General features: G+C 43.3%; 1 protein-coding gene across 16 annotated transcripts in view; it reads right to left on the bottom strand.

Annotated features, from left to right (window-relative positions):
- Positions 1-12,658: 12,658 nt before the first annotated feature.
- MARK3 (microtubule affinity regulating kinase 3) overlaps positions 12,659-26,869 on the bottom strand; it is a 63,817-nt gene continuing 49,606 nt past the window's right edge. For 4 of the 16 annotated variants that reach the window (XM_057397127.1, XM_057397131.1, XM_057397129.1 and 1 more), the window contains 5 exons: positions 23,820-23,984; positions 22,842-23,099; positions 19,940-19,966; positions 15,201-15,245; positions 12,659-13,626 (listed from right to left, as the gene is read on the bottom strand). In XM_057397127.1, coding sequence (XP_057253110.1) covers positions 13,281-13,626; positions 15,201-15,245; positions 19,940-19,966; positions 22,842-23,099; positions 23,820-23,984 — 841 coding nt within the window. In that variant the 3' untranslated portion in view covers positions 12,659-13,280. The remainder of the gene's footprint in view (positions 13,627-15,200; positions 15,246-19,939; positions 19,967-22,841; positions 23,100-23,819; positions 23,985-26,869) is intronic. The other 12 variants (XM_057397141.1, XM_057397138.1, XM_057397134.1 and 9 more) reach the window with 11 other exon arrangements.

Here is a 26,869-nt window from a genome sequence, read left to right as displayed (position 1 = left end):
GAGCAGAGCCCATCGGAAACACATATTGGATTACCTAAATGGGAGTTGGAATAAACACAGCAAAAAGGCCTAGAGAAACAGTGAAATACATTTATAAACCCAGGAGCTATTTGCGGCTCAGTGAGCATGGGAACAGTTATTGAAAAGAATGACAAATCTGGGAAGAAAGGTGAAACAATTTTTAGGGTACTAAGAAACATCTTCCAGTGTGCCCCAGTGAGGGGGGAAACACTGCTGTTTGCCGGTGCTCTGAGTCCCATGACACTTTCTAACACAAACATCCACCATTAAACCTTTATTAATCCTCCCTTCTGATTTCTGTGTGGGTCATTTAGCATTACCTAATACTGAGCTTAGGGGAAAACCTAATAAGCCTACCACTAATCTTTGAACTTGGCACTTAATTCTCTATGTGCTGTTTCTCAGCATGTTCTGTCTTGTCCTTCCACCCTACTGAGAAGAGCCCTGCCGTGCTGGCAGAGGGAATTGTGGATGGCCATGCCGGCAGCCTGTGTTCACGCTGGCATCAGGGATATGGTGGCCATGGCTGAGGGGATGCAGATTCAAATTGAACTCTTGTGGGACTTGGAAATGAGCCTCTCAGAAAAGGCAACCTGTGGTGAGACTGTTACCAAGCCACAGTAAGACTATAGGATCCTTGGAAAATAAGGCAAGAAATTATACTTATTTTAAGCAATGACACTTACACTCTGCAGGAAGCATGCAGCTAAAGCATGTTTTAGAATCAGATGAAAGCTTGACAGTACTTCTCTCCTTTCCAAGCTGGACACCCCCACCCCACCCCACCCCCCCCCCCCGCCACTCTCCCAGGTGAGGGACGTGATGTTAACCCAGTAGAAGGAAACCTTTGAGGGCATCAACAGCATGAAACCCAAACTCTGGTCTGGAAAAGAAAACAAGAACTCCTCATCAGCTTACACCAGGCTCAGAGCTATCAGTACTTTGTGCTTATATGATGCTGTATTTAGCAAAGCATCATGCAGGCTTTTAACTGGCCCTCGGAGACTATCATTAGCCCCATTTCACAGTGTGGAGGAAGCAGCTTTGCTGAGGCTGGGGGCAGGGCGGTCAAGGTGCCTCTTCAACATGGTCCTCTGCCTTCCAGCTCACCCTCCTCAGAGGCGAGGGTAACCCAGTCACTTTGCTTGTTCTGCAGAGGGAATATGGAAAAGAATAAGTTCTCATTTGAGTTGCAGCATCCCTCCCGTCCAAGTGCCTTCCTCACATACAAACTCACAGCCCTGGGCAGGGATTTCAATCCCAATTCAATGTCCAAACCAGCTTAGCTGGGTTTTATTTATGCCCCTTTTAGTCTGTTCCTTCCTCAAGATTAAAAAAAACCACCAACAACAACAAAAGTAAAAATAAAGCACAAAGGTCTTGAGAGACCACAACCTTTCCTCTCCCTGCTGCCCCTCCTGCAGAAATAGAAAATTCCTGCAGAATTTCTCTTGGGAATGGAAAAAAGGACTATAAAAAGCACGTTATGGAGGTGAAGAGCCTCATGGTCCACCGGCAGCCAGAGACCATGGACCCTCACAGGTCACCTCCCACCAGGGTGGAAAGGTGTGAAAGGGGACGTCAGCCTCCAACACAGCTCTAATGCTGACCCAAGTGTTGGTGCAGTAAAACCCTGCAGCAGATGTGTCTGACTCACAGTCCACAGCCCACAGCTCCTTGTTGCAGGAGCTGGGCTTTGTCCTCCAGGTTTTGGCCATTTTGGGGTGTGGGATCCCTTGTGCCCTGCACCCCAGGGCACTGGTGGTGGTAGGATGGGGCTTTGCTGCCCCAGGAAGGATCGTAGGGCTTGGACCACAGCGGAAGTAGGTGCAGAGAATGGGGACTGCAGTGAGGGTCCACCCAAAGGAGCCAAAGGGAAGAGCTGGGGAGAGATCTCCTTGCAGGGTGCAAGTAGGGTGGCAAAGAGGAGGCCCCGGAGGCTGTATTCCTGCTTTCTCACGGAGACAGGAGTGATGCCCTCGGGCTCAGCTGTTTTCTCAGCTTGTTTCTGAAGGCAGCTCCTGTTTACACTGGTGAGCATTTCAGCAGCCCCTTTGTGGGGACTACCCCAGGCAGAACTATGAGGCAGCCTCTGAGGAGCAAGGTAAGGCCGTGAGGCACAGGATGGAGAGCTGCCCTGTGCTATCTAGTCGGGGCAAGGGCTGGAGCCTCATAAACGGCAGCACCAGCAAGCCCCAGCCCCGCGCACCGAGGAGGCTCTGACAAGCTGGTGGTAACCCCGTATCTGCGATAGGTCACAGTCACATTTGAGAGAGGCTAGAAGCATGAGCTGGTGCCTTTCAGCTTCCCCACTGCACTGAGCAGGAGAAGGATGTACTAAACAAAAAGCCTCCCTTGGCCCAAGCACAGGAGCAGCCGCCTTTTGAGTAGCTGAGTTGAGCAGGAGACTTCCAAATCAGGGCATCCCGGTCCCCCTGTGGTCCTTATGCTGCCTGCGTGCGAGCGCTGAACAGAGAATGCTCCTCTCTCCCCGCACTAGAAACGGGTGCCTATCTGTTCCTATTAAAGGATATTGTTTAATCTCCGGCTGGGCTGGTGCTCGTGTAGGCTGGAAGCTGCAGCCCAGCAGAAATCCTTGGCAAGTCTCATTAGGAGCACAGGTCTGTTTTGGGGTGCTCATGCTTTTGTGAAGGCTCTAAAACACAGCCGGGTGTTTCTGTTACAGGCAGGGGTGCTTGCAGCAGAGCTCACTGCTCCTGAGAAGTGAAACCCCATCCCACTGCTTGGGTTGTGCTTCCATGGGGCAGCTCCCCGGGGCTGGGGGCTGGCAGGACCTGCTGGTCTGGGTGGTGCTTTGTAAACATCACCACGTCCATCCTGAAGGGCCACCTCCACCACGGATGGTGGGCAGTGAGGTGAGTGCCCACCAGACATGAGGAGCAGGCAGCAGGAGAATGCAGGGCTAGCAGTGAGCCTTGTCATGGCACATGAGTGCGCCTGCTGCCAGGAATCCCCGCATCCAGCTGGATTTGGGCTGGACTCAGGGATGTGAAGACGACCACCACCACTGGCTATGACCACATGGTGCCAGCATGCAGGGCTCAGCCCTTCGCTGTCCAGGATTTGGTTACCTCCAGCCGCATTGCTCTCCAAACCCAGGCTGAATGCACAGCAGCAGGCTGGGGGGAAGTTTCCACTCACCTTTGGAGCTGTATTTCCAGACCATCCATCTGCAGGCCACAAACCTAGGGCCACCACCACCTGCTGCAGTTTGGGGCTAACAGTTTAAACCACAGATGGTCCCTACCATCACCTCAGAGCCCACTGAGCTGAACAGGGCCAAACCTGACATGATGTTTCCTGAAAACCATTAGGGTTTCTGATGACATGTTTACCCCGCTGAGGTTCAGGTTCACAACAGCTATAGCCTGTCTGGGAGAGATGAGCAGGGAAAAGAGCACATCAAGGCATCGGGCTTTGCCTTCAGCAGCCAGGTCTGGCTGCCAGCGGGCTGAGCCACCTCTGTCCTTCCTGCCTTCTCCTTCTCCCAGCTTGCCAAAGGCAAGGACAGGCACAGGATCATCACAGCAGCAGATGACTTTTTCCACGGAAACAGATGCCTGCTTCAGCTGATGCATTGTCTTTGTGTTGAGCTCAATCCCACCTACTCTGATTGTCACTGTTGTTACTTCCCTAGCTGTCTTGCCTCCGGGCTTCCGGCATGTTCCTGCTCCAGGAACACATTACTTCAGCCCTGCCCACTCCTGGGGCTCAGAGGCTTCAAAAGGCAGCTAAGAGACCAGTCCTGCCTGGTAACAAGTGCTCCTTCCCTTGGATGCTCTGGGACATTGTCCGCAGCACATCATACGTGGGGAGGAGCTCCTCAAGAGACAATGGTTACGATTGTGGCCATGGCGGGAGGCGCAGCCAGCCCAGGCACCACTCAGGCTGGGGAGGGGGGAAGTGGAGGTGCTCCTGCTAGCACCAAACCAGAGGGTGGCTTTGCTCCTGCTCTGTCAAGGGAGAAAACTGCTTGAATTCGAGCCTATGACAGTCTGAGCAAGAGCCAGTGCTCAAAGCTCTTCTGGATTGCTGCAGGCTAAGGGGTTCACAAACAGCTCCAGCAGCGGGGGTGAGACGGTCACAGTTACCCACCCAGGGAGACTTCAGCATGCATCACCAGCTGCCTCCCTGGGATGTGCACAGAACATCTCCGGTCCAGCTGACAGCAGCAGCTTGTACACAGGACAAAAGACCATGAGGTTGATGCCTCCTCATGGCTCTTTGCTGAGCTGTAAAGTAACAGTGCCTTTGCATGCGGTGAGCCCCTTTCTTTTCCCTTCTCCAGGAGAGAAAATCTCAGCCAAGTTCTCACAACACTGTGAAAAATCATTGTCTTACTTTGCTGAGAAGAAAACATGGGGCCTTCTCAAACTACTCTGCTTACATCCCCCAACAGAGAGCTTTTGTTGTCCTACTCGTCAGCCTACCCACACTCGTCACAGCGGCCAGACGGAGATCCAACCTGAGGCTCGGGGAAGTCTGACTCCTACTCTTCCTGTCTTGTGACAGACACTTGCACAAGCTGCGCCACTCCCCGTGTGCGAGGCCAAGACCTTCCCTTCCTCTTTCACACACTGATGAGCCCAGGCTATGCAGAAGGTCCTCCAGAGGAGCAGCCAGCATCCAGCCAGCCAAAGGAGAACTTGGCCTAGCGACCAGACAAGAAACCAGGGCTAGGAAGTGTCCTGGCCCCAACCCAGCCTGGACTCAGGCCAAAACAGGGAAATGAAACCAGCCGAGATAGGAAGAGGTGCTTTGCTATGATTAGGCAGTGGTCTGTCCTTCACCTCCCAGCTCAGCTCTGTCCTGGGCCAGCACCCACCCCACCAGCCTCAGCTGCTGCAATACAGGGTAATACAACAGCAGTTCGGGATGCTTTTTTTGTGGAGAAGTATGTGCCAGTGCGTGATCTTATTTCTTGTGCGTACTCGCCCATACCTGCCAGGCTGGACCCTTGCTGCAGTGGGCACTGGTGACCATAGACTGGTTGTATGTGGGCACAGCAAGAATAGGGTTCCTGTTGCAAGCACTACACAGGGAGGAGGAAGAACAAGTGATTGTCCTAAAAACTGACCCAAACTCCAGCAGTGCCTGGGAGGAGGGCGGCGAGGAAGGGAGCTGCTGCTGCTCCATTGTCAAATCCATTGGTCTATTCTACCTCCTAGAAAATAGAATAGAAGCAGAGATGAGATCACTCCCGCCTTTCCTCTTCTGGACTTGGCTCCACTTCTGCTCAGTCTCCTGCTTCAGGAGATGGCCTAGTTAGGGACCCCCATCACCCGCAAAGACACATTTTAGTACCTTTTTCCTGAATCTCAGCCTACTCCAGGATTTTCCACACAGCAGCTGGTGAGTGGGATTGCTGGCAGGCCTTTTTGTCTCCAATGGCATCAAGGCTGAGCACGGCTGTCTTCTATCTCCTACTGGGTTTAACACCTCATTTCCTTTGCTGTGTGGCCCAGAAACACAGGGAAAGGAGGCCATGCACCCTTTAGGCTTAACAGCAAACTGTACAGCACCACACAAGCACAGAGAGCTTGCTGCGCTGCAGGCTGAGGAACTGGTTTGGAAGCTCAGGCTTGCTGATGACCGCATCCTCTTTGTGTATACACTCACTTCTGAATGGACACAAGCTGTTCATCAGAGCGCCAGAGAGTGGCGGAGGTCCTCTTGAGCTGTGAAAGAGGGGCTTTGCTGCACAGCCTGCTCGTACCTCAACCCTTCGCCCTTGCACCAGAAGCCAGGGTGGGTGTCAGGCACCCTTCAGGGAAGGGACTGAGGCTTCGTTTTCCTTTCAGCTCGCTACAAGCATGAATGTCAGGTACTGCAGCTTAGGTAGTCACCATCAGGACTGGGGGGGCCTCCTCTTCTGCACTGCACTCAATACAGCCAATAGAGCCTGGCTCTGCAACACACGAGGCATCCAGAAAGTCCGCTAGCGCAGAGAATTCAATGTGGCAAATATTGCTCAAGAGGTCCCTGCCATGGTGGAGATATCCCCAGCCAGTTGTTTGTCCACATGGTAATTAAGGAAAGGGCAAGCTACAGGAACAAGCATGACATTGTATGCTCTGTTTGCTGCAATCTTGAGAGCTGGCTCCAGCACCAGACTAATTTCTTTTGAAGAGATCGACAGTACTGTTTCCATGACATTGCTGTGGACACAAGGAAGTGGAAGATCCTGGAAAAGGCTGCGTAGAGACCTCATAGCAGCCTTCCAGTATCTGAAGGGGGCCTATAGGGATGCTGGAGAGGGACTGTTCATTAGGGACTGTAGTGACAGGACAAGGGGTAACGGGTTCAAACTTCAACAGGGGAAGTTTAGGTTGGATATAAGGAGGAAATTCTTTCCTGTTAGGGTGGTGAGGCACTGGAATGGGTTGCCCAGGGAGGTTGTGAATGCTTCCATCCCTGGCAGTGTTCAAGACCAGGCTGGACAAGGCCTTGGGTGATATGATTTAGTGTAAGGTGTCCCTGCCCACAGCAGGGGAGCTGGAACTTGATGATCTTAAGGTCCTTTCCAACCCTAATTATTCTATGGTTCTATGATTTCCCCCCTGGCAGTCTGCAAGGTGCTGGGGCTAGGCAGAGCATGTTTCAGGTATCCCAGCTCCACAAAGAGTTCAATAGACTTGGATACCAAATCTTTATTTTACACACCAAAAGTACACACAAATTTGAGCAAATGTTGGTTAAAAGGTTTGAGCTGTTGGAAAAGCAATACTTGTAAAACAGATGAACCAGCACCCCTTCCTTCCTTCTCTTCCTATATTCTGTGGGAAGCCACTTTTCAACTGAATCAGGGTCTCCCACCCCTCAGGCCATGCGGCTTCTGCAGGTTAAAGATGTGTAGAAGTGATTCTCTGCAGTGCTCTGGCTGGAGCAGGCCAGTGAAACTTGCACTTGTCTAAGTAAGGGCAAAAAACTCCCATTTTCTGACCCCAGCAAACACTACTTGCTCTGATCAGTTGCAAAGGTTGGGCACTGCTGGCAGGAGAAAGGAGAGTCCCAGCCATGTCCCACAGCCCTTAGGGGACAGTGTGACCAGACCTGTCAGAGGTCAGAATCTGTCCTCCAGCCTCTGCAATGCCTACCCCCCTCAGGGTTACTCCATCACCACTGGATTTCGCAGCACAAACCCGTTTCCCCGCAAGCAGCCGATATCGCAGAAGAGGTGACTGCCACCAGGCTCCATGAACCCCCAGCCAGGACACTTGCACATGCCGTAAGGAAAGAGGACAGAGCATGTTACAGCAGTGTAATGAGTGCCATTAGCACAGCCACAGATTTCAGTGCAATACCATGCTGATCCAGAGCTTTCTTCCAGGTTTTCAGTCTCCCATTTGGCAGCATTTCTATCTTTGGTTCAGTCCAAATTTAGGACTTGTTTTCATCCCCTGCCTTCCCTGAACTCAGCTGCTACATCAATGAAACTCAGCTTTGCAGAGATATGCGGAATGCTACTGCTTCCAAGGCAGAAAACTGGGAAAAGGCATTATCCAAGTGACAAAACAAGGCAAGGATGAAATATTCTTTATTCGCACATGTTGTTGCAGGACAGAAGGGAAGGGTAAGGTAGAGGTAACAGCAAGTTAATGAGAGATGCTGGATGCTGGTTAAACAAACAGCATGTCTCCCCATAAACCTTGGCTCTCATCCCCCTGCTTTATTTTTATCCATGAGGATGCTTTTGTTGCTGCTTTTACTTTTACTGCTTTGCAAAGGTTGTTCCACATTTCCCTGCTGCTTCAGCAGAATACCCAGTCAGGAAAAAACCACTGATCTGTCTTGTATCATGCCAGGTTGGAGAGAGCTTTGGGTGACATGGTCTAGTGGAAGGTGTTCCTTGGCAGAGGGGTTGGAACTAGATGACCTTTAAGGTCCTTTCCAGCCCTAACTATTCTATGATTCTATGCAACACTCACCCTGGCAGACCCAGCTAAAAAACTGGAGAACGGTCAGTAGAATTCCAAGTTACCCAAGACGTAAGGTGCAAACTAAAGCTTGGCTCCCCCTTCTGCACAGCAGAATTCATCCCTGTTCCATCACGATTTACCCCAAGTGTGGCTTTGACCTGAAAAGTGACCTTTTAAGGAGAGCTGCTTCTTGATCGGCAGATCTGGTCCCTGCTGTGTGAACTGTCAGTTTTTAGGCTGTTTCCCAGAGAAACAAGCCTTATGTAGCCATGCACTGTGTGTGAGTGCCTGTGCTCATGTACGCTCAATCTGTCAGCTAGCTTCAACCAGGGTCAGAGCATGGATCAGAGATAAACATCCCTAAATAAAGTCCCCTGAAGTCAGAGCTTAGAGAAGGAACTGGCCTTTCCATGCAGCCTCTGTGAGCTGCAGCTTTACCCCAAGAGTATTTGCACCAAGTGTGAGATGGGAAATGGTACACTGAGCCCCTGACACCAATCCACTTGAACCAGGGGCAACCTGAGGTGGTGCTCACCATCTTCCTCTTCTGCCACCAGTCCACACAGCATCTCACTGTAGCATTTTGTCATCATGCATACTTCTCACCACTGTGCAGGCCCTGCTGCATTACAGAATACACCTAGCCAAGTATGCATTGTGGTGACGTCCTTGATTCCGTAACAAGAAGTCTGGAAAGCACCTAGGAACCGAAATCATCCAGAGGAGATGAGTTTCCTTCCTTCTCATCCTAGTGACTGCTCTAAATTCAACCATTCATTACACTCTTAGGCTCACTTGAGCTACTGTCCTCCAGGCCTGAAGAATCACTTCAATGGAATACTGAGCCAATCCTTTTGCATCTGCCATGCAGCATACCACAAACCAGCACTGGTATGTTTCAGGGGCCCTGGAGCACTTGTACTCTTTCCCCAGCTATAAGAGCACTTACAGACCCAGTCTGGAGAGATTCATGGAGCTCTGACATCACAGACCTCAAAAAGGGACTGTCCCTTGAATCAAGACTTGAGCTCAAAGAAGCATTCAGCCAGAAGAGTCCAGCCAAGGCTCATCTCTGGAGATAAGGAGAAAGCAACAAGCTTTAGATGCCAGGGATAAAGAGATTCATAAAAGGGTCAGTTAGATAAAACCACTCATATATATATACATGACCCAACAACATTTGCTGTAGTGGCTGCCCCCAGATTGGTGATGAGGAACAGAACTTCTCAACAGCAAAATTCTGCTTTTGCTGCTCCCACCACACAGCCATGCATGAAGTGATGAGCCCTGCGCTTGCCATGGCTCCCACTGCAACCAGTGCTTCAGAGCATCACCTCGGAAGGAGCATGGAAGGGGTTGGCAGCAGCTGATGCAACAGGACTGCAGAAAGGAGGGGACAAGCTGCAGGGCTCCTTTGTAGAAAGGACACAAAATCTGAGACTGACCAAAATAAACAGCTCCTCCAATACCACCTGCCAAATCCAAACATCCTAGTGATAAATGTTGGTACCAGTTGCTATTATCCCCAATGGCAAAGCTTTGATTACAATAAAAGAAAGCTGCAGGAAAAGTATGTGATTTGAAAAAAAAGCCTGAGCAAATAAGGAAGTTTCACTTCTTGCCTACTCACAGCACAAGGACCAAGATTTGTCTGAAGATTAAAACAGACTGCAGGGATGGAAAATGCCAGCCATAAAGCTTTAGAGAGCTTAATACAGAGAAATATAAATGGCAAGTGATCCCAGATTATTTTAGAACAGGCTGGCTGCAATTTAGAATCTTGATTGGACTGATTACTAAAGGATGAACACCAAAATAGCTTCAGCAATTAAATTTCCAAACAGGAACACAAAGATTCTTATTCTTTAAAAAGCTGGAAATTAATTTAAATATTCAGTATTACTTTTGCCCTCCTCAGCAGAAAAGCCTGCTGTGAAACATGGTCATTTCTAGGAAAGGAGATGGAACAAGGCTTTTGCAGGGTTTTGCAGCCCTACAGGTTTTCCATGGCAAGCTAAAGACCATCTAACTAACACCTCTGAAACAACATCATACTGGAAAGTTAAAGATAGCATTAGGGTATTTTTCAAACTGAAAAATTTGCAGCTTTCATCAGTATCTTGCTGTGAGTTCCCCCTCTAATGCTTTTAACAAGTCAGAATTGTCCAAGGAGATGATAACACCTATAACCGATGTGAAACTGCCGTTCTGCACGCAGCAAGTGATCTTCGGAGCCGTTTTGTAAAAACACTCCTCCAGACGAGCACCAACCAGAGCCTTATTTCTGCATTTGAGAGACCTCCTGTGGCCACCGCAGACACTGCAACGTCCCTCCGTTGCCTTGCAGCCAGCTCGGTGTCATCCATCCCGCCATCCGACCCTGCCTGGCAGCCTCTGCCTTTTCAGCGCATACCCCACATCGCCAGCCCCTGCTCCTTTGGCACAGGACAATTAAAACATACGACTCCAAGCTCCCATCAGGCTGGTGTTTGTTTTTCCTACCGAAGCGGAAACACGTGTGAAAGCACTTAATTTCATGTGTTTTGGCTGGATAAGCCGGGAGGTGGAAACAATTCTGTGCTTAGAAAGACTGCTGTTTGTAGTTGATTACAGTGCTCACTCTGTGCTGAAGTCTTGGGTAAGAAACACCTCTAAGCAAACAGGACTTTACCTTGAAGTAAGCAAGTGACTGAAAACTGTGTGACTGTTGATACCAGTAGCATTTTACTTCTATGTACTGGCATTTACTACTACGGTTTTGCATGCCCATGTGTTTTACCAGAGTTGTTTTCATGGCAAGAGATTTAATTATCTATTTTTACTCACCTTACACATTCAATGCAATCAGCAACTACAAAGAAACATGAACTGTATGAATATTTTGGGTTTATGCCCTGGATTTCATGAGGGTATTATTAAACGGTAACAGAAGGGTATTAATGGGATAAGAACTGCAACATTTCAATGCCTTGAAATTCAATGCTGCGGTTCCCACGGCAACTATAACCATGGCCACCCTGCATGAATTTTGCATCCCAATCTCAGAACACACAGTTCTAAGTACTCAACGCACATGAGCAAAACCCAAGCAAAAGCTTTTCTTTTTCTGCAGTATCTTACTTGCTAAGCCACAACCACTGCAAGGTGCTAATGGCACTTGCAGGTGAACTTCCAGCAACTGGCAATTAACGCCCTGAACGTGGCTTCTGTGCACAGGTAATTACTTACAGGATTTGCAGTGTTGGTATTGACACTACTTCTGTTTTCAGTTATTCCTGGAACAGGAGCCCATTGTTTGCACCAAAGGTTAAAACGCTCTTAGAAGGCTAAAAGAGACCAAACTGAAAGACCAATCACATGAGGAAGTACAATGACCGCTCTGAAATGTCTTATTGCTGTTACAAAATGGAGTTTTCATGGGGGAAAAAATCATAGAGCAGCACAGGCATGGGCAGAGCACTAACACCAAATGAATTCCAGCAGCACCTGGAGTTCTCAAGCCACAGCATGATACAGAATACACACAGAATAAAATGCAAAATTCAGGAATATTTACTACATTTAACAACTAAAATTACCCTTTAAACTAGCATAATCAATATCAGTGTTTATGGGGAAAGAGAGGGGAAGTCTGCTGCCTTCACAGACTACAGATCACAAGAACTAACTTGAAAAAGACAAGATTTTGCATTTTTCACCTGGGTTCAAATCTGAACTGTGCACTATGAGTAACTACTAGCTTGCTGCAAATTTAAAACACAAATTTAGGCTCCAGTTCAAAGCACATGTTAAGTACATGCTTAAGTGCTTCACTGAAATATAACCATAAAACATTAATACAAAAAGTCAAGCAGATAATGCAGGATATTACTGACATAAGTTCTTGATGAAAAACTGAGTATCAGTAAGAAACAATGCATGAAGAAACCTCTTCATTCTAGTTTGCAAAATCAAATCCAGCTCACCGCAGTGATGGCTGAAGTGTGGGCACCATCCCAGAGCAGCTTCACACACTACAGAAAGCTAGCTGACCAGAGTTCATCAAATGTGTGTTTCCATGTTAAAAGAACAGCAGTGGACTCCCTCTGCAGTAGCAGCTAGAGATGCAACTGGCACAAAGCCATTAAAGGAATACAACCAGACCCAAGTGGAAGCACACTGGAAGAGAGCTGCAAGATTTAACTATACTGCCTATGGCTGTAGTGTAGCAAATTGGATGTTACAACAGAGGAGATGAGTAGTCAATTCGATTCCCACTTTTGGGTTTCGATACTGTGCGTGTCCCGAACACAAAGGACAGTACTGCCACATGTGCAGCAATACCTCAGAATGGCATCAACTCACATGTGGTGACTTGCATCACAATATGGTTGCTATCTGAGGGTCCTTTTGTGTTTTGTATCAGTCTGACCTAATCTAACATGGAGAACTTGGTCAGAAAGAAAAATCACTAGTTAGCATTTAGCACGTCCTTTTAAGACGGCCTCATTCTGTAGAGGAACGGTGAATAACAGAAAAGTGTTCTTAGCTGCAATCAATACTCATAAGCCAAAATGACAAAGATACCATTTTAGTAGTTTAGCAGAAGCAGAAGAATGGAAGTCTTTACCCAAATTTTAATGCACAAATCAACTACATTTTTTTAAATTTGATTCAGACTTAAATAATAAATAGGTGGGCAAAATATAATGCAAGACTTACTCAGTAAAAGTGAATTTTTAATAATCTCATGAGATCTACTTAGAAAACAGGACTAATAATGTTCACAACCGTAAATCCAAACCCTTCACACACTTTTTTTTTCTTAACACAGCAGTGAACTGTAAACCTGCATTTACTAGTTATCGCTTCAGTTATTTTAAATATTTAACTCAAGTGTTTCCTCCTTGGCCATTTCAATTTTTAGCACCAAAATTAGCCCAAAAAGAGGTACTGGTACAGCTCAATGTTGTAAATGAATTGTTTACATATAATACTTTATATATTATACACACATACTGTACATTCACACATCCACACAAACAGGAGGCATATTTAAATGAATATATTCTGTGTTTCAATTTGTTGTCAAAGACTTAGGAGCAATGGAAATAAAGCAGAAGGGGTAATATTTTACATAGTAGGCAACTTTAATGCTGTAGTGCACTTATAAAAAAGTTCAACTCTCCCTCCCAGCTCAGCAGCTTTTTTTTTTTTTTTAATATCGCTATTCAGAAGGATGCAGAAGTTATTGCCTAAATGTTATTCTATACATTTCCATCGGAATTCTCAAAAACACTTGAAACTGCTAACTAACTTCCAACTTCACTATTTTTCTTGTTACAGCTTTAACTCATTGGCAATTTTGGAAGCAATGTTTTTGAAAGCTATGGATGTTCCCGATATCCGCTTAAAGCGAACTCCATTCAGGGACAGTCTTGGCAGTTTACACACCTCCATCTCCCACTGTACAAGGTTTTCCGCATGCCCATCTCCATGGACACAGAAAAGCAAGAAACGCTCTCTTTGTTCATAGTCACAATTATTGGCGTCCAGGACCTTTCGTATTTCCCTCATAATTTCATTAGGATCCATGGAGCTGGTGGTTTTCATGCTCCAGGTAAAACGTAGAGACCGAGGCTTGGCTTCCTTGTTCTCATCCTTCTGATCCACAGCTACATTGCGGCTGAAAGACAGGGATTTCGTAGTTAGCAGGGCCAGCCACCTTCTCCCCATTTCATATTACTGAAGCACACTAACACTCAACACACACTACCAGTATTAGAGCAGCATCTAGAGGCTCCGGCTGTGAGCTCCTGCTTTTCTAGCTGCTGTACAAACACACAGTCAAGGTAAAGCATTAGCTGTTGGGGCTGAAACAAAGGTATGCTACGACATGTGACACAATTGGAAGTCACTGGAGTCAAGAGCATGAGGGAAATAACCTTGTGGAAGTAAAACTACATGCCTCACCTACAACTCGATTTTAACACAGGTTCTGCTCAAACTCCTATTCTCAGGCCGTGCGGGCAGCTGGAACACCAGCTCTGTGTTAGAAGTTTCTGGAACATTCAAATATTGGCGACTTGTGGCAAAAAGGTGCTCAGCCCAAATTGTGGGAGTGCCAGCCCATGGCAAGTGCCCTATCATAAGCAATGGGAATAAGCCTCTGCAGGAAGATCCTGGGTGTTCCTCTGCACCTCTTCCTGTGCAACAGGGTACAGGCCAAGCACAGGGAAGGCCGATGGGGTCCCGCAGTCGCCAGCTGCAAGCAGGAGGAAGCACAGCAGGACCAGGGGCCACGCAGCTAAAGAATAAGGAACCACGTTTGGACACCCAGGGGAAAAAGAGAGAATTAAATATATTGACTATTACGCTTAAATATTTTCTGAAGATACCTGACTGATCCCAAACCATGCAGTTCAGGTCTCATGTTGAGCTTCAAAGTTACAATATTAAGACAAGCTGCTCTTTAAAATAGTTGACCATGAATTTCTGGTTACACAATGCTCTTCTTCTACCACCATTAAGCAGGCAATTATGAAAAAGTTAAATAAAAAGTGACAGCGAGGTCAAAACTGAATAAATATATTTCTCAAATATAGCCTATTTCCTAGTTTAACATTCTATTAAAAAGGTTTCCACTAACTGCAAGAGTCCCAGGATTATGTTGTCAAACCCAGCTACATGATTTGCCAGATGTTATGAAATTCAGCAAGCAAATTAGGGAGTACTTTGTTTTAACTTTAAATTAAAAAAGGCTGTAAGGGTGCTGGGGAAGAACCAACTTCTATTCAATGCTCATTTTATTTCTGAAAGCTTTTTCTACTTGAAAACAGTTGGCAGAACCTGCACGAGTTTGATCATTTCTTGTATTTTTTGATATACAGATTTTGGAAGTAAAATGTAACATGAAGAATACTGTCTGTGATTTTGGAGGTGAGAAATATCACCCTTCAGTGGTTATACCGCACATTTGCAGCCTCACTAGAGACCACTTACCCACACAGCTACAAGACAACAGCAAATTACAACGACTAAAATGCAAAAATCCAAACCACACAAGGGAAAAGGCAACAGGAAGATGAAAGTTTAGGACGAAGTCAGTGCTTCAACAGTTGTGCAGACAGAAATGTTTGTTTAGTTTCAAAGCCTTACACGAAACAAAAGCTGCTGCCTGAAGCTGCTACGCCACATAACCAAAGGGAGAAAGGTTCAAACTCATCTAAGTAACATTTTAAACAAAAAATTTACCCTCACCTTGAGCCCTCAAATCTCCCGTTCCTCTCATATTCAGTCGGGAGCCTCATTGAAAAGAATGCAGAAGCAAAAGGAAGTGGGAAAGAGAAGACAAATCTTACACTACAATATACAATATCTGAGTAGTTGCTAAAAGATACTGCAATCATACTAAAGGTGTGTTAAAATACAAAGCAACGAAGATGTAAAGAACTTTGTCAGTTAGACCAAATTCAGAATCTAACATACTGTCAAACCAAATGGAAGTCTATAAACTATAGTTTAAAAAGACCGTAACTAATTTTTACAGTGTATTTATATATATATTAATATTGTAGAACTCACACGAATAAAGTTGAACTTCTAAAAGCAGAAAACATGAGACTAAAGTTACACAGCATTCTGAAGTTACTGTATTATTTAGTAAGTACCTCCCTACAAGAGAAATAACTACCCTATTTAGAGACAAATCTAGTCGCCCTGTGTTTGTGTTTGCACATGCATCAGGTCTAAAGTATTAGTGTTTAAACAATACCAAATACCTTGACACAAAAGAGTAATATGCATACACATTTTAACAAAAGTTTAGAGGTAAAGCCAAGATTTGTCAAGCTGTTGTAACTCCATCCTATCTATTCCCATGCTGACGCATCTTCCAGTCTTCCACATCTAAGAGTAAGCTTAAGCCTTTTGTCTTCTTGCATTGCTTAAAGCTACACTGCTGATAACTACTATTTTTTAAAAACCCAGGATCAAGCAGAATTACGGGCAAAATGATCTTCCTCTACCTTCCCATTATTGCAGTACCACAGTGTGACATCTTGGCACCAATTCTGCTCAGAGGAAAGCTGCCTTTATAAGGCTCTTATCAAACTACTCTAGGCTAGTCCATGGCTTCACTTAATAATGCAAATTATTACAGCAGTTTGGCTGACAGGTGTCTAGGGATAGCAGTGTAAGAGTTGATTTTTTTGAGGCACAGTGGTATTTATATCAGTGCGTGTGGGGTGTTAAAAAGTTTAATTTCCTCCTTTCCTTCCTTTTGAGGGTTGCAGTGAAGCAACAGGCTTGTAAATGGAATTCATGCAGTCCCTGTCACAAGGGAAGAGACGTGTGCTAGCCCTGTGAAGAGCATGGTGGCAGCACCTGCTGTTTAGGCTGTGGAGCCTGCTCCTCGTTCAAAATTTACACTGCTATTGCAACAGAATTCTAATTAAGAAAGCGCTAAGTCACTCTGCTATGAGGTGCTTGTCACAACAGCATCCGATCAGAACCCTGCTCTATGAAGTGCTGCTCAGCACATGGCACAGAAGGGTCTTTGCTAGGAAACGTTTGCCATTGACTAATGAACAGCTGTCATGCTAAAAGGATAAGGAAGATAACAAGAAGGAAACAACAGGCAAGTCCTCAACTAATTCTACTGCTTCAAAGTGAGTTTTTAATGGTAGCTATTTTCATGAGATCTTGTGCTATGGATCTGTGGTAGATACACGAGAAGGTAGAGAAGGATTTTTAAGGTCTGCATATACAGTCTATGTGTTCATCCTTTATGACAACTCTGTAGGACCAAGAAGGGGGGTAGGTGGGATGGGAGAGATAATCACATGTACCAACTGAACAAATCCACACCTTTCAGATGATCTGGGAAAGGCTCATTCGCTGGCAAAGCAAGCAACAAGTCTGTAGACACTGCTCAATTGAAAAACTGAGAGTACTTGAACTTTAAAGAGCCTCCTATATTCCTACAAGGTAGGAAACATCGGCTTTGTCAACAGCTGCAAGCTCTTATGGATTCTTGGGGTTGGTTTGTTTCATTTTGTTTGTATTTTTGTTTAAAACCAATAACCAATCTCCCCAGCAACTAACAGTCATATTGTTACTGGAATCTGTCCAGAAAAGTCCAGGAGGAAAAATCCCTAATGATGTTCTTAAGACACATTTCAGGCTGAAATTAAGCCAAATTATTCAATTTCTAAACCACTGTACTCTAAATCAAAGAAAGTAATTATTTGCAAAATACCTGCCACTTTGAAATAACAAACACCTTCATGGGAGCTTCTCAGAAAGTCCTTACTTTCTTTCACGCACCGGTGTTCCATTCATTTCGCAGAGGGAACTGCGCATGGTGACATGCACCCTCAAATACAAGCCATCATGCCAAGCTTATGAGAGTTGTGCCAGTCTCTCTAGATGTTCCTTTTCTTCATGACAGACATGGTTATGTCCAGCTCTACTACAAACACCTGCCCAGCACTGGTGTTCAGGAACAGTTACTTACTATAATTCCCAGCACTGTTTTGGGGGGTCTGCAAATCAGATGCAGGCCTGAGCCCCCCCACTGCTGATACAATCTTCACTTTTGCAGAAATGTCAAATTGCTAGTTCATGCTCTGAATTTTCTGCTTTTGCTTGTATTTTTATACAAATTACTTTCATTACTTTCCTACCAGACACTCATTGGTATTCAGAATGGAACAAATATAGATGGAAGTTACGTCTCATTTTTCATGCCTATATACTACCTCCTTTACGGTTTTTGAAAGGTTTTGAAAAATAAGAAATGTTTCCATGCATCTGTCCTGGGTTATGTTGTGTTTTCTGTTCTTTACATCTTTGTATACTCTATTAAAAATCCAAATAAATGCAAAGAAAACGGTCTAAAAAGATATGGAAGACCAGCAAAAAGTGCAAGACAGTAAAATAAGATCAATTTATGGAACTGGAGAAAAGATGCTGCAAGAAAATCCAGAACATTAAGTGATTTTTGCTGTCAGGAAAAAAAAGGTAGACTTCCACAATATGCAGACTGGCAAGGCCAGTACATGGTACATGAGATATATATATTTTTATACCTCTATGTACCAAGTACAATATTAGAACTCACAATTTAAGAATGAGTGACAGATACCTACTTTTGGTTAGCTCCCTAGAATGACATTGCAGTACTATATGTATATGTGCTACTGGGTTACAGCAGTTCCTTCACTATCAAAGACTTAGTGAGCTTAGGTAAAATTCATAACATATAAAGCAAGAAGAAATTGCCAAGACCTCTAGCACTTCAGTTTCATTTTGTATATATACAGATCAGGTTGGGACACCACGGATACTTAATTGAATTTTAAATTTAAGAATTTTAAATTTAAGAATTAAAAAAGCATAGCCTGGTCCTGTGTAGGTGGTGCAAGACTTTGCAAATCTCTTATTCAAAAGACATATTCATAGAAGCTGTAGCAGATATTTCCACAATAATCAGATTCCTGGCCTCAAGTCAAAGGAAAATTTTTAAAAAACGAATTTAAAATCACCTTTTTTAAGTCTCAAATTTGAACAGTAACCTTCTAGTTTAAAACTGTACACATATTAGCATTTTCCATCTTTCTTCAGAGCAGCAGTGTAACAAACTTACATGCACCCAGTTGTGGAGGTTGCACACATCACAGTCCTTTGTTTTAAAAGCAACATGACTAAGAGAAACAGAAGGTGCCTCCTACCAGTGATATGCACTCCACAGCCCATATAATGCACAACAGATTAAAACTAATGCTGCTGCTCAGTTTCATCTGTATGTTGTGCTGGATGGGTTCTTTCCTTAACTAAGACATAGTGTATATTCCTTTTCTCAAGGCAGCTGTGACAACCCCAGCCAACCCAACCAATATCAGTTCTAAACACAGTCATGTCTGGAAGAGCTCTGATTATTATTACCAGGGCATAGAATTTACTCACTTAATTGGGTAGGGTACCTTTAGACTCGGACTGTACACAATAAACCCAAATTCAGACAGCAATCTACATCTCAGGTCTCCCTAATCTAAGTATTTACTTGAAATGGTCTGATGAACTTAAAGTTACATTCACATGCATAACCTTGCATTCTGAAAGTTAAAACAGATATTTATTGTTTTACCTGATCTTCCTATTTTTTATCAGTGGTTGAAAATTTAAAGTCCCACCCTTTAGGAATCTCCAAGATATGATACAACTAAACAAAGTATTACAAAATCCTACTGGAAAATGTACCTGTGGATCAAAATTGTATAACCACCTTTCATGAGTTGCAATGGATTAACAAGATAAATAGCAACCTGATTAATTCCCAAACTGTAAAACTAAATTCAATCATTTGGGCTTGAAACGTGAACCAGACTTCTGAACTCTGACATTTTGTAATAAACTTGCATAGATGTTATACTTTTTCATAACCAAAGTGCTCTCTTTGCACATCCGCTGCAATTAACTTCAGCAAATGCATCCCATTTTAAAATAAATACACAGCCATTGCGTCTTCATTCACAACCATGCTGCTTGCTTTCTATTGTATCAACCGCAGACAACACTTAAACTGATTCTTTTTTATAAAATATCATAAACCAAAGAGAATGTAATGTAAATTCAGCATCACTTACCTTTATTTGCTTGTAACCTTATGTTTTGTTTATACTTTCATCATTGTTATCAAACACCTCATTCTTCAAACATAAGCATGCTAAGTGTATTAGTACAGAGAACAGAATTACTTTGGTACTACCAACTCTATCAAAGAAAGAAGAATTCACAAGGCATGCTTAGCATCTTGTTATACAGGTGCCACAGATTCTTAAGTATCATCAGGAGTTAATAGATTTATTCTATGCTTTCCTCTCAAGAAAGAATTTAGTTCTCAGCAGGAAGTTTAGTTTTCAGAAAACCAAGGCTAGAAAGCCAAATCTGTTGTTAATTGCAGGAGCCACTTTTTTAAAAATATAAAAAAATCCTACCTTTTGATAAACCTGAATGACATGTTTCTAAAAGAAATTAAGCCAAAATAATAATTAACAAAAAGTTTTGTACAAAATAAATTGAAAAAGCCATTTAGAGCGAAACATGCAAAAAAAAAAAAATCTCATTTAAAACGCACAATGGAAATTACACTTCAATGCATTCTGAGATTAGGCAGATGATTCAGGGCATGAAGAGTCAAACCCTTAGCACTGCTACTTCCAAACTTAGTTTTCCTGAGAAATATGACACCAGTAGTTATTATGAATTAAGATATGTACTGGTGTTAAAACACTAAAACTCATAATCTGCAAGGCCACATCAAAATAGGTTTGGATTTTCTTCGTGTACTTCAAATAGAAAACAAAAATCTGTAATTCTACTATAATTAGATCTTGAGTATGTCCAGAGTTAGGTTTCTTCTTTCCTTCATAACATCAGGTCAGCCACGTTGTGCCAAGGACTGCCTTCAATATTTAGTTAATTCAGTGGCAGAAGCTGTAACAATTGCCTACACCAGAACATAAGTAGTTCATAATGAGGATTCAGATTATCCATAGAGAATGCTAGAATAACAGATTAAAAAAACCTAAAAAACCCAAAACCCTTAAAGAGAAGAAACAAAACCATGTCTTCTGACGGCACCATCCACCTTCTTAGTAGCTTGTACAGCACCTCTTGCAACACAGCCCCAACTGTAAGAAGTCCGCCAAGTGCAAACTTCTGTGTCCTGGTGTTGGCTGGGACGAAGTTAATTTTCTTCCTATAGTTGGTGCAGTGCTGTGTTTTGGCTTTAGTCTGAGAACAATGCTGATAACAACACCAGTGTTTTACTTGTGCTAAGTAGGCTTACCCTGATCAAGAACTTTTCTGTCTCTCAGGACACCTGACCCAAACTAGCCAAAGGAGTATTCCATAGCACAGCACATTGTGCCCAGTATATAAACTGGGGAGAGTTACCCAGAAGACCCAGATTGCTGGTTGGGTTGGGCACTGGTTGGCAGGTGGTGAGCAATTGTATTGTGCATCACTTCTGTTTTCTGAGCTTTATTTTTCTGTTGTTTCCTGTTATTGTTATTGTTGGTATTCTTTCTAGTATCACTATATTGTACTTTTAGTTACTGGACTGCTCTTATCTCAACCCTTGGGGTTTACATTCTTTCAGTTGGGGAGGGGTGAGGAAGGGGTGAGCAAGCGGCTGTGTGGTGCTGAGTTACTGGCTGGGCTTAAACCATGACAATCTGTAACAGTGCTATTGTGTTACAACTGCACGCTATTTAATCAATTACAGATGCAACTATTGTCAAAAGAAGTGGGGAAAAGCTTTGGGAAAACCACACTGCACTGTGAAAGTTGAGACTTGGAAGTAATGATAGAAGTTTGAATGCTGCCTAAAGAACCAAGTGAAAAGCTTGTATACTGACATTTTGAGCGTCCACATTTGGCACGTCAGATGGAAAATTAAGTAAGGCTATTACAAACAAAAGTACAGAAAGAAATATGTGCCAAAAGGATGTGTCTGATTAAGACTTCACTTGACAAAAAGCAGATTACTTAAATCATAAAAAAAAATCCAAATTAATCTGTTATCTCTCTCTCAACTGAAAAAGAATTGGGGGAGGGTGGAGGAAAGGGGGAATTTCATACAGCACAGTGTTTCCCAAGGAAGTGTTAGCTGGCAGAGAACTCAGCAGGGTAAAACCTTTACCCAAAGGCTAAGCTGTCATGATTTTGTTTTTCACAGAAACAACTCCTACATTTTTACAGAAATTCACTCGCTAAATTGAAATCAGCCAGTTATGAAAAACTGAAGTCTGGGTTGTCATTATTTTGTAGGAATGGGAGACTATGAACAGGAATGCTGAGAGGGAAGCATGTATAGTCGCAGAACAGACAGGAAGGAAACAGCTTCGTGCTGATGCGATACAAGACTAACACAAAAGCACCCAGGCCAAGATCAGAATCATATACTCCAAAAAAAATTTCACATGATGAGGAGAGTACAAAAGCATGGAGATTATCTTAAGGCAAAGATAAACAAACCCTCACTTCTGCAAACACAAGTTGTGGATATCATAGTGGTCTGAAGTATGTGGTATGTGAACCAACAGGTTTTAAATATAGGAGAATAGTTGGTCTTCCATTTTAGAGTTTGTAGGAACTAATTTAAATCATACATGGGTTTGAAATGAGAAGTCCAATTAGAAAAAAAAGCCTGTTAGTGTAGGAACAAAACCTGCTTAAGCTAGGCTTTGGCTAGACCAACACACCTTCACTCCAAAATCAGAATCTGCACATGAACTAAAGGTCAAAATAGGAGTAAGGTTTCACCAGACTCCTGCCTAGACTGAAACCACAGGCCTGCATTATCTACAGTGACCTACGCTAGCGCTACTGCCAAAAGAAACTTTTGTCTCCTGTCCCTACCCTTTCACCTGTGATATTTCTATTCATGTGTTGCCAGTAGGATTATTCTGGAAATGCCAATAGCTAAGTGACTGGAAAACACAAAGTGAGCTTCTAACACTACAATAAATATCAAGACTGGGATCTTAGTTTATGCTGCCTACTGGCAGACCATGCAGAGTGAGCCACTTTTGAACTGAGCCAAAATGTTTCAGCTCTGCAGCATTTTTATCTCAGACATGAGGATGAAGAGCACAGAAGGAACAGCACAGACCAAACATCCCCACTTTTTATCCTGTTTGATTCAACTGCTAAAAACATGGCTTCTGTAACCAAAAAGAACTACAAAAAATAATAAGCTAGTGCATTTTAAGTTGCAGAAACTGTTAAGCCATTAATCAGAGAATACAGACAAAACCACCTAAGCAATGAGCCACTAGGTACTTCTACTACCTAATAAAAGGAAAAGTTGCATTACCATTTTATGAGACTAACCTTCTTGTGAGTTTTGAAGTTAGTTTACTAAACAGATTAGTGGATCCCCTGGTTCGAGTCTGTGAGAGTGGTGTTGCTTCATGGGACAGACTGGGGGAGGCTGGCGGTCCGTTGTAGGTAGCAGTACGTCTCTCTCTGAGCTGTCCGTGGAAAGTGCTCCGACTAGCTGTTCCTCTGGGGAAACGAATACGGTCAGGTGTGGTTGCGCTGCTAATGCTGTGAGTTGAAGCAACAGGAGTTCTTTGATCGGGAATAGTGCTAGAGCAGAAAACAAAACAATGCTAGAAATTCTTCACAAGAAGCACTACAGTTCTGCAGGAAACACAAAACACTACGTTCTACAGTAAAGCATAAGCAGACACTTTGATATAGGCCAGGGTTGGAAATATCAACGTTATTACAGCACTGTATGGAATCAAAACTTGTAAGAAGTTAGGATTAAAAGGCTGCCGAAACAGAAACCTACAAAGTCAGAAAAAAAGTGTCTTGGAAAAGATCAGATATACTAGGCATACAGTTTGTTTCACTGAGAAGACTCATAAAGGAACAGACAAGCCAAGTTTCCTCCCAGGAAAGAGAAGCAGTAAGTAACTTTAGTGTCTCTCCCTCCACATTCTATATATACATCTTTTAAAATCTTGCTAATTTTGAAAGTATCCTACACAAAATTCTCTACAAGTGAACTGCTCCAAGTAGCAAAGTCCTTCAGGATACACGGTTAAAGTCTCCCACAAACTCTGACAATAGGGAATGTCCAATACTCCTAACACTAGGAAAAAATTAAGGTTCATTATTGCAGGATTATGTCACCGACAGCCTGACACACCACAAAACAAATGTAAACAAGACTAAAAAAAAATGAAGAAACACACATCTTGTGGGCAATATAAACTAGAACAATCTAGGACTAAAATTCCACAGCACAAAGTTAAGAAGCAGTGGGTATAAGTTAGTTTGACAACGATTTCAGGTTCTTACATAGGCCTGAAGTTATCTGCGCCATTGTCTATTGGAGGCAACATCATCTTCGTGTGCACAGAGGCTGACATGGACATCGACTTCTGATGTCGCAGCCGAACACTGGAGAAGGATGTAGTACAAACTGAAGCAGGGCTAGCTGCGTAAGCGGACATTTCTGTCAGGCTGTGAGGGGATTTGGGTTCAGGCAGAGGCAGAAAGAAGAGCATGATGGACCAACAACAAACTACTGCATAGAAAAAAAGCAAACTTTTCCTTCTATTACTTATTTATCAGAAAACATGAACTCTTAATAGCCCTCTTCTATGCAAAGAGCAGTAACTATCCTACACTCCCCTTAAAAAGCATCCTCACTATAGTACTTGACATCTATGAAGTGATCATACTCTTACCATTAGTTTGCAGTGTTACTCTCGATGTACAGAACCTGAGTAACTCAGTGCTGTGTGCCAAAGCACCTCTATAAAGCACTTGTGTAACTTGTACAGGTTTTAACATTAAAAAAATGCATTAATAAACCCACCAACTGCACTTTGCAAGAGAACAATGACAGCTCTATTACCACAGTGAAATGCTTTGTTTTCAGAATGTATCCATGTTAAAAGAAATCAGTGTAATCTGGGCAAGCTTTCAAATCCCAGTCTACATCTGGTAACCAAGGGACTTCACAGGCACAAATAGAAAACAACAGTATCGTGATCTTTAACAAGTCCAGAGAGGCCCAAACAAAAAGACTACTATTAATCAACCTATACATGTAAGAGGCAATGAATAACACATGGTGTTCTCTGAAAAAAGAGGTATTACAGTTTGAAGAGCATTTCATATATCTTGACCACAAATGTTAAATTCTCTAAATTTGAGGCTCAGGCTTTGAAGGAAGGTATACAGTGCTGTCTTAGCAGAATGGTCAGTAAGCTGCCAGCTGTATAACACGAAATACTTTTCTTTCTTTGGGACAAATTCTTTGCAGCCTTCATATTATCTAGTAATGACAAGGATGGGAAAAAACTGAGGCCACAAGATGTACTGGGCCTTTCAGGCTACAATGATGTGTGCCAGTCATCTTAAGTTTGCTTTAAAAGTAAGGCAATTGTAATCAGAAATATTGTTCAAGGTTAAGAAATCGGGAATTGCCAGTGACAGCTTCATCACACTGCATGTTCGCTTCCAAGTTACTTCCTGGTTACATATACTGAAATTCAAGTCCTCTTATCCCCTCTTGTTCTCTGGTATGTCAGAATTTGGAGAGGAGAATGGTACTCCAGCTACAAGTGTCAGCTGACCCTCTTCTCAGACTTAGCTCCCAAAGCACTAGCAGAAAACACCTCACAGCTCAGACATCAGAACTGCTGGCTAGAATGGTTAGCAAAAATCTACTTTCTGTTTTGTTTCTAACTTTTCAGAGTCTTGAAAACTCCAGAGTCATGCACTCATCTCTTTACAATGCTGAATCCAGCAGGATGCCAACTACAAGCACTACTACAATGAAGCCTGCAACACAACCCAGCTTTTACATTACCCCAGGGTATTAATAAATTGTAAGGAAATGAGCATTCATCTCAACAGCAATACCCTAAAGTCATGTAATCCCCAAATAATTGGTCACTAGCCTCCCCAGTACGTCCAGCTCCTTCCCTCTCAATCTGCTGTGAAAGATACAGGAGAAATAATCTAGTTGCAACACATTAGACCCAAGTTTTATTTAGTCGCCTGCCTCCAAAGAGGTAGGTATTGAGGAGCTATTGATATTGAGGAGGTATTGATAGCTAAAGGTATCAATAAAGTATCAGGGCACATATCAAAGCACCTATATCTCTTCCTCTGCAGCTTTGCTAGAAATCAGCTTCCTTAGATTATTAGCCTGAGAACAGAGAAAAAAGTGAGCAAACATTCACCAATTAGTGCCAAGGCTTATCAAAAATCCGAGGCTGTTGTAAATCATTTGCGTTATAAATGATTTAAAGCAATTGCCTATCATTATGAAGAGTGTTCTATGAGTCCCCAAGTGCTTTAATTAATGCTCACACTTTGGAGGAAAGCCAACAGAGTCCTCTCCGGTAAAATGCCTGTGTCAGCCACACAATGTGTTAAAAGTAGGGATGTGAGACAAAAACTCTTTGCTTCTACCAGTCTTGCATGGGATCTTCAAGACTACTTTCCCCAACAGGTGCACTAGCTGACTACCAGTTCTTCAATTTCTGTATCTTCAGAAATAATGCCTTCTCAGAATTCAATGTGTAAGATAAAAACAGAACAAGTAACATTTTTATTCTTCCTGTAGGGAAAGTGTTGAAACTTCAAATGTGCCCTCCTTGCCTCTGAAGGCAGGTTTCCACCGGCTCAGTCAGTATTTGACTGGCTGTGGAAAATCTAAAATCCAATCTGTTACAAATCATCTATAGTAATTACTCCTGCCTTTAATATTTTCCACTGACTGACATTTCAAAAGCATAGAAATCACTTCTGACAAACCCTTGGATTTATACAAAGCTGAGGTTCTACTTCAGATCTTGCTTCACAGGAAGAAAAAAACATCACATTTTTCTAAAGTTACTTTCTGCTAGTACAACAATATTTCTGAGACTACAATAAAACAGACAGATACTACAGAAACACCTGAAGGCAGGCAGGATTCATTCTGAAGAGCCAGTCCCATCAACAGCCATGCTGATTTAGCCTGAATTAAAGGTCCCTGCACCTCATGTGATCAGTCAAGCCTTTGCCTGGTTACAGCAACAAAACATACTCAGAAAAATTCTGAATTCTGTCCCAAATCACAGTAATTTTGAAACTGTGCCAAAATGAATGCGCAGTTTACTGTTGAAACATTTCCGACAATGAGTGGTCTCCAATTTAAAGCAATTACCAATGCATTCTCATTATCTATTTCATTTTAACCTTCTATAAAGAGTAACAAAAGCGGTAATAAAAAAATATGTGCAGAAGTTAAAATTATCCTTTCCGGGCAGTGAATATATAAATGCTCAGCTGTTTCAAATAACCCAAACAGGACTAGACTGCAGGATGTCAAATGATGTTTGGATACT

Source organism: Pezoporus wallicus, unplaced genomic scaffold (assembly GCF_028554395.1).
Source record: "Pezoporus wallicus isolate ANWC-B61680 ecotype Strahan unplaced genomic scaffold, APGP_CSIRO_Pwel_v1 contig_7068, whole genome shotgun sequence".
Taxonomy (NCBI): Eukaryota; Metazoa; Chordata; class Aves; order Psittaciformes; family Psittacidae; genus Pezoporus; species Pezoporus wallicus.
The sequence above is the reverse complement of the archived record's forward strand: the minus strand, read 5'-3'. Positions and strand labels throughout refer to the sequence as shown.